The 16,145-nt window shown below is 44.3% G+C and overlaps 1 protein-coding gene across 2 annotated transcripts in view; it reads right to left on the bottom strand.

Annotated features, from left to right (window-relative positions):
* Positions 1-2,464: 2,464 nt before the first annotated feature.
* TXNRD1 (thioredoxin reductase 1) overlaps positions 2,465-16,145 on the bottom strand; it is a 63,211-nt gene continuing 49,530 nt past the window's right edge. For both annotated transcript variants that reach the window (XM_070410944.1, XM_070410943.1), the window contains exons 13-14: positions 14,570-14,704; positions 2,465-4,418 (exon numbers count right to left, since the gene is read on the bottom strand). In XM_070410944.1, the coding sequence (XP_070267045.1) occupies positions 4,356-4,418; positions 14,570-14,704 (198 nt within the window). In that variant the 3' untranslated portion in view covers positions 2,465-4,355. The remainder of the gene's footprint in view (positions 4,419-14,569; positions 14,705-16,145) is intronic.

Below are 16,145 nucleotides of genomic sequence, written 5' to 3'. Positions count from 1 at the left end.
TTGTGTAAGAAGTCAATTTGACCACATGCTTACTCTCTGCATAGTAAGGCCATGTTCTAAGCGCTTCATGTGTTTCAACTTCGTAACCCTCACAGCCACGCTAGGAAGGCTCAATGAATATCCCCATTTTACAGATGAGGAAACTGAGGCAGAGCGAGGTTACACATGGAAAACTTGGCCAAGAGGTGGCAAAGCTGATTCAAACTGGTGTTATCTCAGTCTGGAATGCAATAGGATGCTAATCTGCTCCCAACCGAGCTGCCCATCAGTTATGCAGAGGAGTAGGGGAGATGAAGGTGCAAGTCTAATCCAGTATGTGCACGCCTCTCCTCACTCCAGTCCCAGCCTGCAGTCCAGTACCTTCCCAGCTCCCCATGGCCCCGAATGCCATCAAAAGCATTGGCCTGCTGTTTGGGGCCTTCCACAGGCTGCTTACAATTCACCTGTCCATCTCCCTCTTACTTTCTGTTTCAATGTCGTCTGGTTGTCTGCCTGCAATGTCCTTTCCCTGCCCACATTTATGGGTCTAAAACCTGCCATTCTTCATGAAAGGAAGAATCTGGCTCTGCTCTGTTCTCCTTTGGGGCAGCTGCTGGTTTCTAGCAGCGATTTCCTCATTTCTCCCTGCACTCGAGCCCTGGGAGCCTCCTCCTGGGGACTTGACACATCCTCTCTGGGCTGACCCACATCTAACTCTCCATCCTGACCTTTCTCCAGCTCCACCTCGCCATCTCTACTCCGAGGTCCGACAGTCATCTCAAACTCAGGACCCAAACCTTGAGCTGATGTTCCCCTCAAACCTGCCCCTCCTCCCATCACTTCCCATCTCAGTGAAATGACACCTCCTACCTCCATCCTCCTAGTTATTGAAGCCCCAAAAGTTGAAGTCGTTGCTGACTTCTCTCCCCCACCCACATCCAATCCAACGCTAAATCCCACCAGGACTTGCCTGTCGCATCTACCACCACCTTGAACCGAGAGAGCTTTTCCCCTGAATGACTGCAGTCACTCCATCCTGCCCGAAGCCTCAGGCTGCCTCAACCCTGACCCACACCCCTCCTCTGCCCAGAGACCTCCCATGGCTCCCAACGGTGCCGGTTCTTACATGCTCTAGGCCAGTGGTTGGCAAACCGGGCTCTCGAGCCACATGCGGCTCTTTGGCCCCTTGATGTAGCTCTTCCACAAAATACCATGTGCGGGTGCGCACATACAGTTCAATTGAAACTTCATGGCCCATGCGCAGAAGTCGGTTTTTGGAAAGGAGATAGACGAAACAAGTGTACAGGACGAGTGTGGATGGGAGAGTTGGAAGGGGTCGACCACAGCGAACGTACCTCCATCAGATTGAGGACGTTTTTAGCAAAGGCCAGCTTAGGAGTACCCTAATTAAGTTAGTAACAATGTACCAACCTATATAGTTTAAATTTAAAAAGTGTGGCTCTCAAAAGAAATTTCAATCGTTGTACTGTTATTTGGCTCTGTTGACTAATGAGTTTGCCGACCACTGCTCTAGGCACCCACCACCACTTCACGTTGTGTAACTTACTTGGTATTTCTGCACATTTCTCTCAACTGTAATGTAAACACCTTGAGGACAAGGATTATTGTTTTATTCACTGCTGACCTCAACTGCCCCCCTAACCGTGCACAGCTTCAGGGCAAGGTCTGTTTTAATCATATGTATATATACATACACACATACAGAAAAGATTTACTATAAGGAATTGGCTCGTGCAATTGTGAAGGCTGAGAAGTCCCACGACCTGCCGCCGTCTTCAAGCTGGAGACGCAGGAAGCCGGTGGGAAAGCCAGTGGGTAGTTCAGTCCGAGTCCAGCGGTCTGAGAGCAAGGAGCCAGGAGGGCGGGAGAAGGTGGATGTCCCAGCTCAAGCAATCGGGAAGAGCTGAATTCCTTCTTCCTCTGCTAAGAGCCTCAGTGGACAGATGATGTGACCCACACCGGGGAGGGCAAATTGCTCTCCACTTCACGGCTTCAAGTGCTCACTTCATTCAGGAACACCTGACCCTCCCAGACAAACCAGAAATGAGGTTTAGCCAAAGAGCTGGGCACCCCATGTTCCAGTCAAGCTGACACATAAATTAACCAGTGTTTATTCACTTTGTACCACCATGCCTTGGATGTAAGCATTCCATACTTTCCTCTCGTCTCTTCACTCAGTAACAGAGAGGCAGCCATGGACGTACCAAGTCCTGGGACCCAGAGTGACCTGGAGTAGGATGGGGTGGTTTCGTCACCCTGAAGGCCAAGACTGACAGGTGAAATCAGGACGAGCTAAAAACTGGAATGTGAAAAGTCGATGCCATAAATTTGTAAACGTCAGCATACTGCCCAGTCCTGAGAGCCCATCACTGCCGCTTCCTTAGCAGCTGGTTCTCGCGATCGCCGATAAGAAGGCTCGTGCAAAGAACCCCAAGACCACCATTCAGTAAGAAGGCACACAGGGTGGGTTATCATACCTTTTAATAGTTCACATTGGTGTTTGGGTTTTTTGTTTGTTGTTTTTTTTTTTCAGAAGAATTATAACAAAAATACATAGAACGTAATATGTTTCAATACAATGGGCAAGTACAGAATCTAAACAAGACAAGTCCATAAAGTACAATCCTTCTTGTGGGGGCAGAACCTTCCATTCCACTGAGCAGGGAGAACCACATGATTCGGCACAATCCTCTCTCACTGCCTCCTGTTCAAATTTCAGAGACTGGCACACTTGGAGACAAAACATATTAAAAAAATAAATAAAACTAGATGTCAACTGCCTCAATCTCCCTTTCTGTTTTTCCTTTTCTCATTTTCGTCATAACCAGGTGGGATGAGGGTGCGAGGCAGGGCCCTGTGGGAAGGGTTAGGGCTCTGTGATGGAATGCCAGGCACACGCAGGGGTTCCCTGAGGTGACAAGAAATGTACTTTGAATCAACTACTCGGTGTTGTAGCTGACAGATACCAGCAGAGGGGAGGGAGTGAAACAGGAGCTACAGGACTGCTGGTGGGAGGCCTGATGGCCACAGCACACATTTAAATCCAACTTACACAGTGAGACGATGCCCGAGTATAATCCTCAGTCAGCACATTCACACAGGAGTCTATAACTGTGGATACCTCCTCTTGGTAACACAAGTTGGAATGTTAACGAAGCACAGACACTTTCGCTAAAACCCCACCAGGTACAGTCATTCACTCAACAGAAGTATCAAAACCATTTGGTTTTTAAACAAAAATCCTTCACATCCACCTGTGTTCAAAAATAATAACTTATGGTATATGATGAGCTTCCTTAAAAACGTAATTACCACAAAAGAGTTAAATGGTAGTGTGGAAAGACCCATTTTCCTATAAATGTAGTTCTTAGCAAGGGACAGATACGTAAATACATGAAAAATAAAGCCGTGACGTTTTGTGCTTTTAGCTTAAAGCTAAAGCTACCCCCTCAAAAAAAAAAAAGTTTTAAACAAGTATTAAGCATTTCAGCTCCCTTAGACCAGCATGCAGCAGACTCAATAAAGACATGTATTGTTTTTCCCCATTTAAGGAGCACATCTGCCTCCATGATGAATAATGATGGCGATCGTACTGGACCAGTCAGGTCTGTGCAATGGAATTTCGCCCAGATAGGCTGGCCAAGTAGCCATTTCCTCTCCTAAGCAGAAAGAAAAATAGTAACTAGTGATGGAACACATGGGGCAGATTTGGCCAGAGTTGACCACACATTTACTTGCTTGAACATGTAACTTGTTAGGGGAGACACTGAACAGGTCAGTCGAGTAGAACAGAACATTTGAGTCCCAGGACAGTTCTGGATCATGGGACGAGCCTATCAGCCTCCAAGTGAGCCAAACCATGCCTCCCAAGCAACAAGGCAGCCATGAGCATACTCGAACCAAGACTTGCTTTGGACAAAAATTGAGCGCTAACATTTTTTTTTTCATCTCTAGTATCATTAACACCTTGGAGAAAATAGAAAACAGTAATCAACAACAGAAGCTTGGCAAAGAGGATAAGAAACCCACAGAAAGAGTCATGCTAAAACTGCTTCGCCAGTAGTTCCATCACGGCCCACCGCGGGGGCTTCAGGCCAGTGACTTCATGGACGCACCCTACGATGCACTGCCGAAGGTCAGTTTCGAGTCCGTCATGGTGACCCCAGTGTGATGCTGCCCGCCTTCCACTCACCACCTCCTACCCATAGATCCAAGGGTGCCTCGGGTGATACAGGCCCAGGACACATAGGTGTCGAAGCCAAAGAAGCTTCCTGAAAACTTCACCTTGGACTTGGGCAAGGAAACACCTCGGTGGTTTGGAGTCTTGGCAGCAGCATCCACACTGGGGCTTAACCTCAGCAGCCAGCCTGCAGGATGCTCCCCCCGGAGCGCTTGGTCACCGACAGAGTCGTGAATACCTGTGGGAGGAGAAAGCACGAGATTCTCAGACACACGAGCAGATGAGTTAACAGGAGTTCAGATCACACCACACGTATCGAGTTAAAATGACGACTTAAAATGAAAGAAACAGAGAAGTGATACGACCACGGATATCCTCAACTTCTCCAGAGAATAGAAGGGGAAAACATTTTAAAACAAAGGCGAAAGAGAAAAATACTTATGTTTTAATGACAAACTTTATTAGCAAAAGGGTGATTAAAACAAGTTACCCAAGTTGCCTGTCTCTTCTCTAAGAAAATGCACATGAACTATTTGGGACCCGCAGAAATGTGCAAGGTGTATCATTACAAACACCCATGTACCCAGCCAGCTCAGGGTGCTTTAGGAATGTGGCTAGAGTCCGACGTGCCTCCTCCCTACTTCTCCCCCAATCACTGCCGACCCTTCCTACGAATTTCTTCCTGTTTTCTTTTGTAAGTTTTTAAAACTTTACATGAAAATGGCAAGACATTGTCTTCTGCTACCTGCTTTCTGAGCTAAACATGTTTCTGTAACTCACCCATATGGACGGACACACAGCTCTAATTCTTCCATTTTTTCACTGAAGAGTATTCAATTACTACAGTATGCTACACATGCTGTACACTGCATATCCAAATCATTCAAGTGGTGCATCTATTACGATTACATATCCAGGTTCCTTTGGTTGGCCATCCATGCTATTGCCAACATGCCATTGGCAACATGCTCTGTGGCATCCAGGAGTCTCCTCACACCCAGAGCTGGAGGTACAATTGCTGGGTTGGATGGGGAAATGCAGCTCTGACTTGACTGGATTTCCAAGGTGTTCGACCAACTAACACTCTTATTTGCAGTGACTGACGAGTTCTCATTTCACATCCTTGCAAACATGTGGCGCTGGTGGATTTACAGCTAATTAACATCTTTAGGCAGCTTTAACTTGCTGCTTTACAAGATGGCGTATATGTAAAACAATGCTTCTCCAACTTTAGTGAACACAGCCTGTTTAGACTGATTGAAACACACAGAAATTATACGGATTTTCATTTGGCAGAGCTAAGGTAGGGCCCAGGAATCTCATTTTTAGCAGGAGTCCTAATTGATTGGTTGTAACGCAGGTTGCCACACGTGAGGATTTCCGTGGAAGACCAGTGTCGCAATCCTGGCCTATAAGTCTACCATAAGGTAGCCAACAGCTGCTTATTGCTGTAGTTTCACCAAACAGGAAACAGAGTCGATATTCAAAAAACATCATAATTCTACATCTAGAAACAGATCTTCGTTTCTGTCCTACTGGAGTAATTGGTACTAAACCATCTCTCTCAGCTTAAAAAACAAAAAACTAGATAAAATATATGAAACCGTTATTTTAGATATGGGACGACAGGCACTGGGCTGTGATTCCTGTACTCAGAGAAACAAGTAAGATGAGCCTTCCACAGGCCTGGCTGTCTACCTGGAAGCACCTAGGAGATGCTGGTGGAGGAGCCAGAGAGCACAGACATCCTGGTGACTTGCAGCGACAAGAAGGGAGACTGGGGAGGCTGAGGCAGCTGGATTTGTGGGGCAGAATTTCCCAGAGGCAGGAGCTATACAGATAAAAAGCTCCAGAGATCTGCATACAGGTCCCTCATCTCTGGCTGAATACCAAGCTGTGCAGGTCGAGGGGGCAGGCCCTCACGAGGCCAGGGAAGAAGCCACAGCCAGACAGCTGTAAACTGAACCACCACCAGAGCCCACTCGGGGTTGGGAGAAGTCCCAGTTCTCACGACCTAGAGTCCAGTGGCTTCCCTGAACCCCTGAGGCAACCAGTGGAGACCCCCACAAAGCCATACCTAGGAACAAGGCTAAGCATTACCAGAGTAACACCTACCCTAGACCACCCTAACAAAGCTTAAAACAACCCCCCAAAGGATCCAATGAGCCAAAAGGACATTAATGGTCCACAAGAAAGCTCGGTACTCTTGAAAGGAGGACAACAAAATGCAGGTATCTGGCACAAATTCAAAAGTGCTGAAAGAAAAAAACCCTGTCAACCTAGAGTTCTACGGTCAACAAAAAAATACATAAAGAAAGCAAAATAAAGACATTTTCAGACAAACAAAAGCTGAGTGATTTTGTCACTAGCAGACCAACACCACCCAAAAATGTTCAAAAGTTTTTCCAGCGAGGGAAACGGTAACAAGGGATGACACCTTTCCCTACAAGGGGAAACAGAGTCACCATCACCTGCCTGGTGTGCCACACCCACTGCTCTTAGGATTAAACCCCTCCCCCTTACAATTCAGGGCAAGAATGCCCCCTCCAGGCTGGGATTTGGGTCTCATCTCCTCACGTTATTTCACACATCACCTGACCTCACCCCTTTTATTCTTAACCTTGCTCTTTCCATTGGTCTTTCTTAGATCGCATTTATCGTAACACAATCCTCTCTCAACATTATGATCAGCTCTATCACCGATGTCTCTCATCCTCCTTCAGCCAAAACCGCAAAGCTGTTGGAATCTGTGGTCTATTTTTATTCCCCATTTCGCTGACATCTGGCTTTGCCCCCACCACTCCACGTGAACACCTCTCCTGAACTTGTCAGTAACTCCAGCTGCCAGATCCACAGGGCACCTTGCAGTCTTCATTCCACACATTTCCTGTTCGCAGCATTTCCTGCTGCTGAGCTCACCTACCTTTTACAATTCTCTCCTCCCTTTGTTTCCTTGGTAGTGATCTTTCCCGTTTCCTTCTTCTGTGGCTATTCCTCAGCCCTGGCATAGGGGTACTGAAGCACCGACTGCCCCAGCCCTCGCAATGGCCAAGCCCCTAGGCGGGCTGGCTGTAGACCAGAGCTACCTAAATGTACTTACTCTAATGTGTTGCATAAATGCTGCCACTGTCCATGCATGCAGGACATGACAAGACCAGAAAGTACCACCCCAGGGCCCTATCCTCAGCTCTCTCCCATCTAGATACCCTCTTATTACAGTGGTCTCGTTCAGTCAACTACACCCTCCTACACAGATGAATTTGCCATCTCTCCAGCCATTGTGTCTCTTCTGAGCTACACACCAGTAAGACCTAATTGTGCCTCTTCGTGGATGATACTTCACACTTAAAATGCCCAGCACTGAACCCGTTCTCTTCCCCTAACCCTGTTCTTCCCAATGCTGGCATCACCACCACTTGGATGCCCAGGCCACGTACCTGGAATTAGTTCTTAATTTTTCCACCTTCACACTATGATAGGTCGTCAATTACTGAGTCACATATTTTGCTTTTTATCTGTTAAATCTGATCTTTCATTGTGTTGACACTTCATAATAACTCATATAGTGTTTTCAACTCCCTGTGATGACCTTTTGTGTGGACCACACATTTCCACCCTATTGGGACACAGACCTGGGGACCGGGGCATGCTCTGGCCAAAGACACGTGTGTGGAATTGGGATGCATGACTTCTTGAACACCAAGTGTGCTTGCCTACCTCCCTTCCCCTCTGCCACGTGCCAGCACTGCCTCAGGAAGCGGCTCCATCAGCCTGGTCCTGGTGAAGATGCACAGAAGCTGAGCTCATCCATGAAGACCAGAGAGCACCAGCAAGGAATAAACCTTTGCTTTTATAGGCAAAACACACCAAACCAAAACACCACCCAACTGTCCCACCTATATTGCCCAGACATGAAAACACAAAAAAGCTTGTGTCCAATAAATTAAAGTTAGAAACATATTTGATCTCTGAGTACAACTGATATTTTAATCCAAATCGTTTTGGTTGCACTAAAGTAGACTGGGAGGTAACATTGCTAAGATTCTGTCGAGTCCATCAGTCCTACCCTACAGGGATGGACCAACCTCTGAAGCCAGTAATTGTTTTACTGGGATTGGGCGCCATGGCTTATTTGGGGGCCTCTTGTGTGGACTCACTGAGTGCCTGCATCCTTGTTGGCACCTGGATTTCTTTTTTAGTCAGCGGTCTCTTTGGCTCCTGAGAAACAACTGATTTGCTGGTTTTTAATACAAAAATGAAAGAGCACAAAAATATCAAGGCCACTTTGACTTATACAAATCAAAACAACAGCTTTCAGCATCAAAAGTACTTTTGAATTAAAGGGGGAAATACTGTTATGTAAAGGAAAACAATACTGAGAAATACCCATGGTCTGTTTTAGCTTAAAACAGTGACAAAGCCTCTCCCCTTCCTGATATACCAATATGTCATCAGCCCCTCAAAAAATTCAGATCAAGAAATAATGGCCTGTACCTGAAAACATTTAAAATAGGAAGCTGGAGGAAACTATAAACAATTCTTATCTAAAAAAGTAATGATGAGAAAAGAGTTCATACTTGTTAGCAAAGATATGTGAAAATCCCTGAAATAAGCTATCACCCATAACTTATTTTACACTGAATTTGCAGCATTTTCATTAGCACTCTTCAATTCAATGCTGATGACACTGTAAGTTAGTATGACTTTTTGGAAAAGCAATAAAGTTCCTTTGTTTAAAAAATGTGTGACTGTGGAAGAGGGCAGAAAGACAATATTCAATAATGAAAATAGCAGTTAGAATGATATCATGGGCAACTGAAAATACCAACAAACACACTCTTTTCAATTTTTACAATGAAAGAACAATAAAGAGCCAGGGAATGCATTCAAAGAAATTTCAGGCTTATGAATTTGCCAGCTTAAGTTTTCTTTCTTGGGAATTAATTTAGAAATATAACCTACGATTTGGAAAGAAAATAAAACCTATCAAACATGCAAGCAGATAAGAAATAGCTCTTATCTATTTTTCTTATACTGATAACACACTCACATTAAAAAGATGGGGGAAGCCAATATACTGCCACTGTTAGTAGACATGAAAAAACTGATGGGGTCGATTTTTACAAAGATTTCATTTGCATATAACTGCTTTAGAAGCTTCATAAAATTTTAAAAAACGAGCATTGAAGCTGCCCCTTCATGTTTTTCTGTGCAACACAAAGAACACTAACAAAGGATCAAACACTGCTTCGGGCTTCACCTCACACTCACATCTGCTTCCAACACCTCCCAGCCTCACAAGAACCCCTCACTCTAGACCAGTGGTTCTCAACCTTCCTAATGCCGTGACCCTTTAATTCAGTTCCTCATGTTGTGGTGACCCCCAACCATAAAATTATTTTTGTTGCTACTTCATAACTGTAATTTTGCTACTGATATGGATCGTAATGTAAATATCTGATATGCAGGATGTATTTAGGCGACCCCTGTGAAAGGGTCGTTGGACCGCCAAAGGGGTCGCAACCCACAGGTTGAGAACCGCTGCTCTAGACTATGATTATGTTGACTATTAAAACGTTTGCTGTTGGGCACTGAAGTTCATTTAAAGACATTTCACAGGGGGCTTTCTAATGTTCTTTCCTCTTGAGCTATTATATTTCCCCTACATTTATACTTGACAAGTTGAAATTATGACTCCAAATGATGTACAACCAGTTTCCCATTCAAATATTGCTGCTCAGATGTCCAGAATAAATTATCACCATACTATCTTCACACTGAATAATGCTAATGCATCACTGATGCTCCCAGGCTAAGATTCCCTCTCATATTGACACCAACGGGCTTCTGGTTAAAACAGCAGCAATTCCTGCCCTAGCCGGTTTGGCTCAGTGGATAGAGCATCGGCCTGCAGGACTGAAGGGTCCCAGGTTCGATTTCAGTCAAGGGCACATGCCTGGGTTGTGGGCTCAATCCCCAGTAGAGGGGGTGCAGGAGGCAGCCAATCAATTATTCTCTCTCATCATTGATGTTTCTCTTTCTCTTCCTCTCTGAAATCAACAAAAATATATTTAAAACACACACACACACACACACACACACACACACACACACACACACACAGAAACAAGAGCAATTCCAGAAGGAAACCCTTTAGAAGTGATTTTGCTCCAAAGAGCAAAGTCTCAACTGAGGAATTTGTCCACTTTTTTAAGTAATTACTCTTCAAAAGCAAAGGTTGCTCAATTGCCTGGGTTATTTTGTCAAAACAGTGTAACAGACATCATTTGATGATTCATTCTGCCAACCGCCCACAGCTGGCCTGGGAGCTGGGACTAGTTCTCAACACTTCAAAGCAGTGCTCAGGACCAGTGTTTAAATGATTATCTCTAAGCCATCCAATGGACTGACACTTGTGTAATGCAATAAAATGTATTAGGAAAATGAATTTTTAAAAGGCATATTACTTTTAATTATTAAATCCAATGCTGTCAAATTACTCTCCAAGTTTCTAAACCTTTCTTCATTTCCATCCTTAACTCACTAAGGACAGTAACAAACATTCTGTGGCCAGCACTTGGAGCAGCACCCCTCTACAGTATATAGCTTGACATGAAGAGGCAGTGAGTGGTCCAGTAGCAAGTCCATGTCAGACCCCAGCATTTAGCACAGAGAAGGGTCCCTAAAATCCCCTACCAATCAAATTTCACTTTCCCTCAATCAAGTAGCTTCAAAAAAGATTTCCATAGTCAGGGGTTAGAAGCCTTTGGTTTTTCAAAATCGAATTTCTAAGCAAATAGTTCATAACCAGGGATTTAAAAAAAATTCAGAGGAGCTTTTTCAAAATACATATCCCTTCCCCACTCACCCTCCCCCTTCCCCTTAAAAATACTGTAGTGATGACCATTTAGTCAAGGCTCATCTATAATGAAATACCCTGGGGAAATCCATCTATCAGATGTAGTCAGTCACTGAGTAGCTATCATATGCCAGGAACTGTCTGAGACGCTTCCACTTTCCACATAGCATTGCTCACCAACCCTATGAGTTAGATATTATCTCTAATTTATTTAACGTGGAAACTAAGCTCCTGAAAAGCCAGGTGACTTGCCAGGTTCACTGAAAAGAATTCACTGAGATCACAACCCAGGTCTGTGTGTCTTCATTATGCTCGTGTTGCCACCAATATCATTTCCATTTTTTAAATTCTGTTAAATATTGTAAGACGGTCTGTGGAAATGGCCTATCATCTGTACTGCATGGTGCCTCGGGAGTCAGGTGGCTTGGATTTGAATCCCGGTTCTGCCACCTCCAAGCTGGTAACTGTGGGCAAGTTGCTCAACCTCTCTGTTCTTATCTGTCAAATGGAGATACTACTGCACCGACCTCCTGGGCTTCTTCCAAGGGCTAAGTCGATACATATAGAGCAGAGTGCTGGACACACACAGGAACCCACACAAACATCAGTGCTGTCATCGGAGTTCTCCCCTAGAACCTGCTCTATCTATCACTCCCTATGTCAGACACAAATGTGAATCATTCTCAGTTCTTCCCTGTTCACATTTCCAACCAGCTGGCCAGTACTATCAACTCGCCCTTCTATTTCAGTGGATCAGTGTCTCAATTTCCACTGCCACCGTCCTAGTTCAGGCTGCCACTCTTGCCTCTAGACATGTCTCCTCCAGTCTATTTTCCAGTGTAGCAAGAGTGATTTCTCTCAACAACGTATCTGATCATGTTATTCCCACTTTAAGCTTTTCTCAGCTGAAGCCCAGTGCCTCAGGATAAAGTAAAAATGACCTGTACCTTGATTTACAAGGCTATGACCTTCCACTTACTTCTCCAGTATGTGTATGTGTATGTGTATGTGTATGTATATGTGTATGTATGTATAAGTGTGTACATACATATATATGATTTTTAAAACTATAAGCTCTTCAAGCTACAGCAGTACTGAGGGTTTCTCAGTTCCCTGAGTGAGCCATGCTTGCTCCCACAAAGGCCTTCTATTTGGTGCTCCTTCTGACTGGCTAACACAACACATTCTTCTAGTTTTAGGCAAGACTCCCTCCTCAGCCACCCTGCCCCGTATCCCTACTCCAAACACCACATGATACCATTACCATGCACTAGGGCTTGACACACTGAACTGTGACTGGCACTTCACTCACCTGCCTCCCTGCTCTTAATTGCGTCTTACGTCCCTGCTGTATCCTCAAGGGCCCAGCACAGTGCTGTGCACATAACCGCAAAACAAGTGTGCTCACAGAGTGACACTGCACCCAACTTTTATCTCATAAATCAGCCAATAGCCGGGGGAGGAAGGGGGCGGGGGGGCTATCAAAGCAGTGAAATTAGCTTCAGAGCTTCAACGTCAAAGGAGAATCAACAGATGGAGATGCACAGCGGTAAATGCTTAGAAAAGGCTCTCAAATGTGCCAGGTGTACCAAGGAAAACAGGCTTCTGGCTGGCCTCCCTGTAGGGGGGCTTCAGAAAGATGTCTTGCCTCTTTACTGCACCTCTCTGCCCAGCTGGCCGACACCCTGCCAGATGCTGCCGGGCTCACCACTGCTGAGTCACAGCACAACCCTACCAAGGAGGGCCGCAGGAGCCAAGCCCTCAGCGGTCTTCCTTCTAACCAGCCCAGTGAGAGCTGAATTCAGATGAAAACATTAGACACACAGATGTAAACTGAGAAGTTATCTTTTCATCCACATTGGAGATGATTGTGGTAGCTTTTAAGCCCCTTGGACTGGCATCAAGAATTTTAAATATACTCACTGTTGTGAGTTGAATTAAGCCCCCCAGAAGGATATGTTCAAGTCTGAGGCCCCAGCAACTGTAAATGTGACTTTATTTGGAAATGGGGTCTTTATTTATAATCAAGTTAAGATGAGGTCACGGTGGATTAGAGTGGGCTCTAACCCAATGACTGATGCCCTTACGATAAAAGGAAATCTGGACGCAGACACATAGGAGATAAGGCCATGTGAAGGCAGAGGCAGAAACCGGAGTGATGCACCTATAAGTAAAGGGACACCAAGGACTGCCAGCAGCCATGGGAAGAGCAAGAGGATTCTTCCCTAGAGTGTCTGGGGAGCATGGCCCTGCTGACAACGTGAGGCGGACTTCCAGCCTCCAGAGCTCTGAGAGAAAACCTTTGTTTTAAGCCACCCAGTTTGTGCTACTTTGTTAAGGCAGCCCTAGGACATTAACATACTCGCTAAAAGTTATGTGTTAGGGGGGAAAAAGTTAATTGGCTCCTCCCCTAGGCAGACAGTGACAGTCTTATTCATTACACTGAATAAAATATATTATCACAGCGCATTGTTTAAGAGCATTAATCTAGACAATTTTCAATTTTTACATTATATTTTTGAAGCTTAGGTTGAGTTCATAAGACAGTAGTTCTCTATGAATAATGCCCTAATCACTGAACATGTTGAACTTTCATGCTACTATCCCAGCCAGGTGCATAATAAGGTAGAGGAGGACACTATCCCTAACACGGCAAAGCAAAAGAACGAAAATATTTTCCCAGGCCTTGAAGCTGACATTTCGTACTCAGTAAAGAGTTCAGTTGTACAAGGGCAATGAAGAACAGAGACCACCAGTTAGCAGGCTGCTGAACGAAATCTGGCAGGAGTGTGTGTGCATGTGTGCGTGTGTGCATGTGTGCACAAGCACAACGTACACTATGGAAACCACTGACTGTAATTTCAATTCCATACTTAAGCTGGTATGAGATACCTCTTCCCAATCTTCATCAACTTCTTCAACATAGACACATTTTGGGTTTACAATTTGTAGTTAACAGTAAGCATCACAACATTCAACTCCACAATAATCACTGACAAACATGAAGAAAACTAACACCCAGAGGCCCAGAATGGTCAATTTCCAATTCTATTATCATGTGCCTGATCTTTTAAAATCATCATTTTCAAATCTCATTCTCTAATATCCAAAGCTAAAGAGGCACCCATTGTCATTTATTCTCAAGGTGCATCCGAGATACCAAGTATTTAAGCTGTTTCTGGGTATGAATGGCATTATTAACTGACTGCCATAAAAATAATTTAGAAGACATGATAAATAAAAGATTTAAGGCACATCTCTATAAATCACTCTATGGCTTTCACCAATTAATAGCATGGCAGTACTATCCAGTTCACACCAGGAACAAGAACCGTCTGAAAGAGGAAAATGTGGGTTCTAGAGACAAGGTCTTTTTTTGAGGTATTCTCACTCATTCATGAGCTGCAAGGAGGTATAGAAGCAGCTCGATACAGCAGGAAGAACACTAGCTCCAGAATGCTAGATGTGCCACTTGTAAGCCAGATTGTGTGTGCATTTTAGGCAGAGCCATGAGAGTGCAGGTGACCCACCTCTGCGCAGACGGGGTGGATCCCAATGGTGCTGTCCAGCTGCTGCTTGGTCAGTCCACACTTGAGTGCGGCTGCAAAGCCTTGTGTAACTTCTCCAGCGTTTGGACCCAGTATGTGGAAGCCCACAACACGTTCCTAAAATATAAAACAAAGTAATACAATTATGCTGATTTTCCACCCACCCCTTAGCAGCCTGAAGTATTTTCCCAGTCCATTCTAAAAACCCCATTTAAAAGTGGCCACAGACTTATATTAATGCTTGCTGCTAAAAGCTGTTTAGGCTGAAGGTAACTCCAACATGGGCCCATATAGAGTGTGGGGTCACATCAAGCAAGAAGGAAGAGAAGAGCACTAGCGACAAATGACGAGGGAAAACACTGAAAGCAGAACTGCCCGCAACTCCAAAAGCTCAAAATGTTCTGGAAAATGTTTTCAAAAGGCAGCTGTGTCCTCATCTCCTCTATGGGCTGTCTCAAAGCCCCAGATAACCTATCTGTGACAGCTGAAACATTTCAGAGCACTCATTCAAGTTAAAATCATTTTAACTCAGGTTTTGGGGATAGAGAGCATTTTTGAAAAACAATAGAAAAATGTTTGGTAACTCTGAAATAACTGTGTAGGAATTATTTTGGATAGATTCCTTATCCCAAACTCAGGAGAAACTCTGCCAAGAGGAGAGAAATTTGATTCACTTCATTGTTCAGACTTTGAGAGCCAACTCTGACTGAGATAGACTGTCTAGTCCAATCTCCTCATAATCGACGAGGCAACTCAGGCTGTGGGGTGCTCAGCCTAAGGCTCAATCACTCTATGGAAAGCAATCAAGAAGTCATTCTGTTGCCAAAGTACTGTAATATATTCCATGTTGGACTTACATCATTCATCCTGACAATCAGGGGTTCAGCATATGGATAAACAAAGTACAAAATACACTAGGTCTTAAAATACACTAGAAATAATGTAGTAACATGGATAGATCTCAAAAACTGAGATTAAAAACAAGTTGCAGGCTCTAATTAGCTAAGGATACCACCAAATCAAACCACAATCTATAATGTTTACAGATACATCAGAGGTGGCAAACATAAAAATATGAACAGGTGAGACACTCCAACTTCAAGACTGCTGCCTGTGGGGTAGGGAAGAAATGAGGGGTACAGGATCAAGGACTACAAAAGACTACAAAAGGCATGGGATAATGGTTAATAACATGGAATCGACCTTGCCTGGGACTGAATTCCAGCCCTTCCATTAGCTACTACATGCCCTGGCACAATTACTTAACTTCTATCTAATGTATGCTCACACAAATAACCTTTTCATTAAACTTGTCTGAAAAGAAAAAACTGGACCTAAAATTGTTTTTGATGCCAACTGTGTAGAGTTTGTTATGGTTATCCTAGTATATTCACTTACTAAATGCATCTATGATGATGTCTTTTTGCACAGGATCCAGGTTTTCCTAGAACCCTGGGCTCTGCAAAAAGCAATCTGCTACTGTGCTACTGTCGAGAGCAGTAACTTCTAAACAGGATATATAGCTTAATTATATTCAATCCCACATAAGAAAATTATG

This window comes from Myotis yumanensis, unplaced genomic scaffold (genome assembly GCF_028538775.1).
Source record: "Myotis yumanensis isolate MYYU_CA2020_CCGP unplaced genomic scaffold, mMyoYum1.0.hap1 SCAF_3, whole genome shotgun sequence".
In the NCBI taxonomy this organism is placed as follows: domain Eukaryota; kingdom Metazoa; phylum Chordata; class Mammalia; order Chiroptera; family Vespertilionidae; genus Myotis; species Myotis yumanensis.
This window is presented reverse-complemented; position numbering and strand designations above follow the sequence as displayed.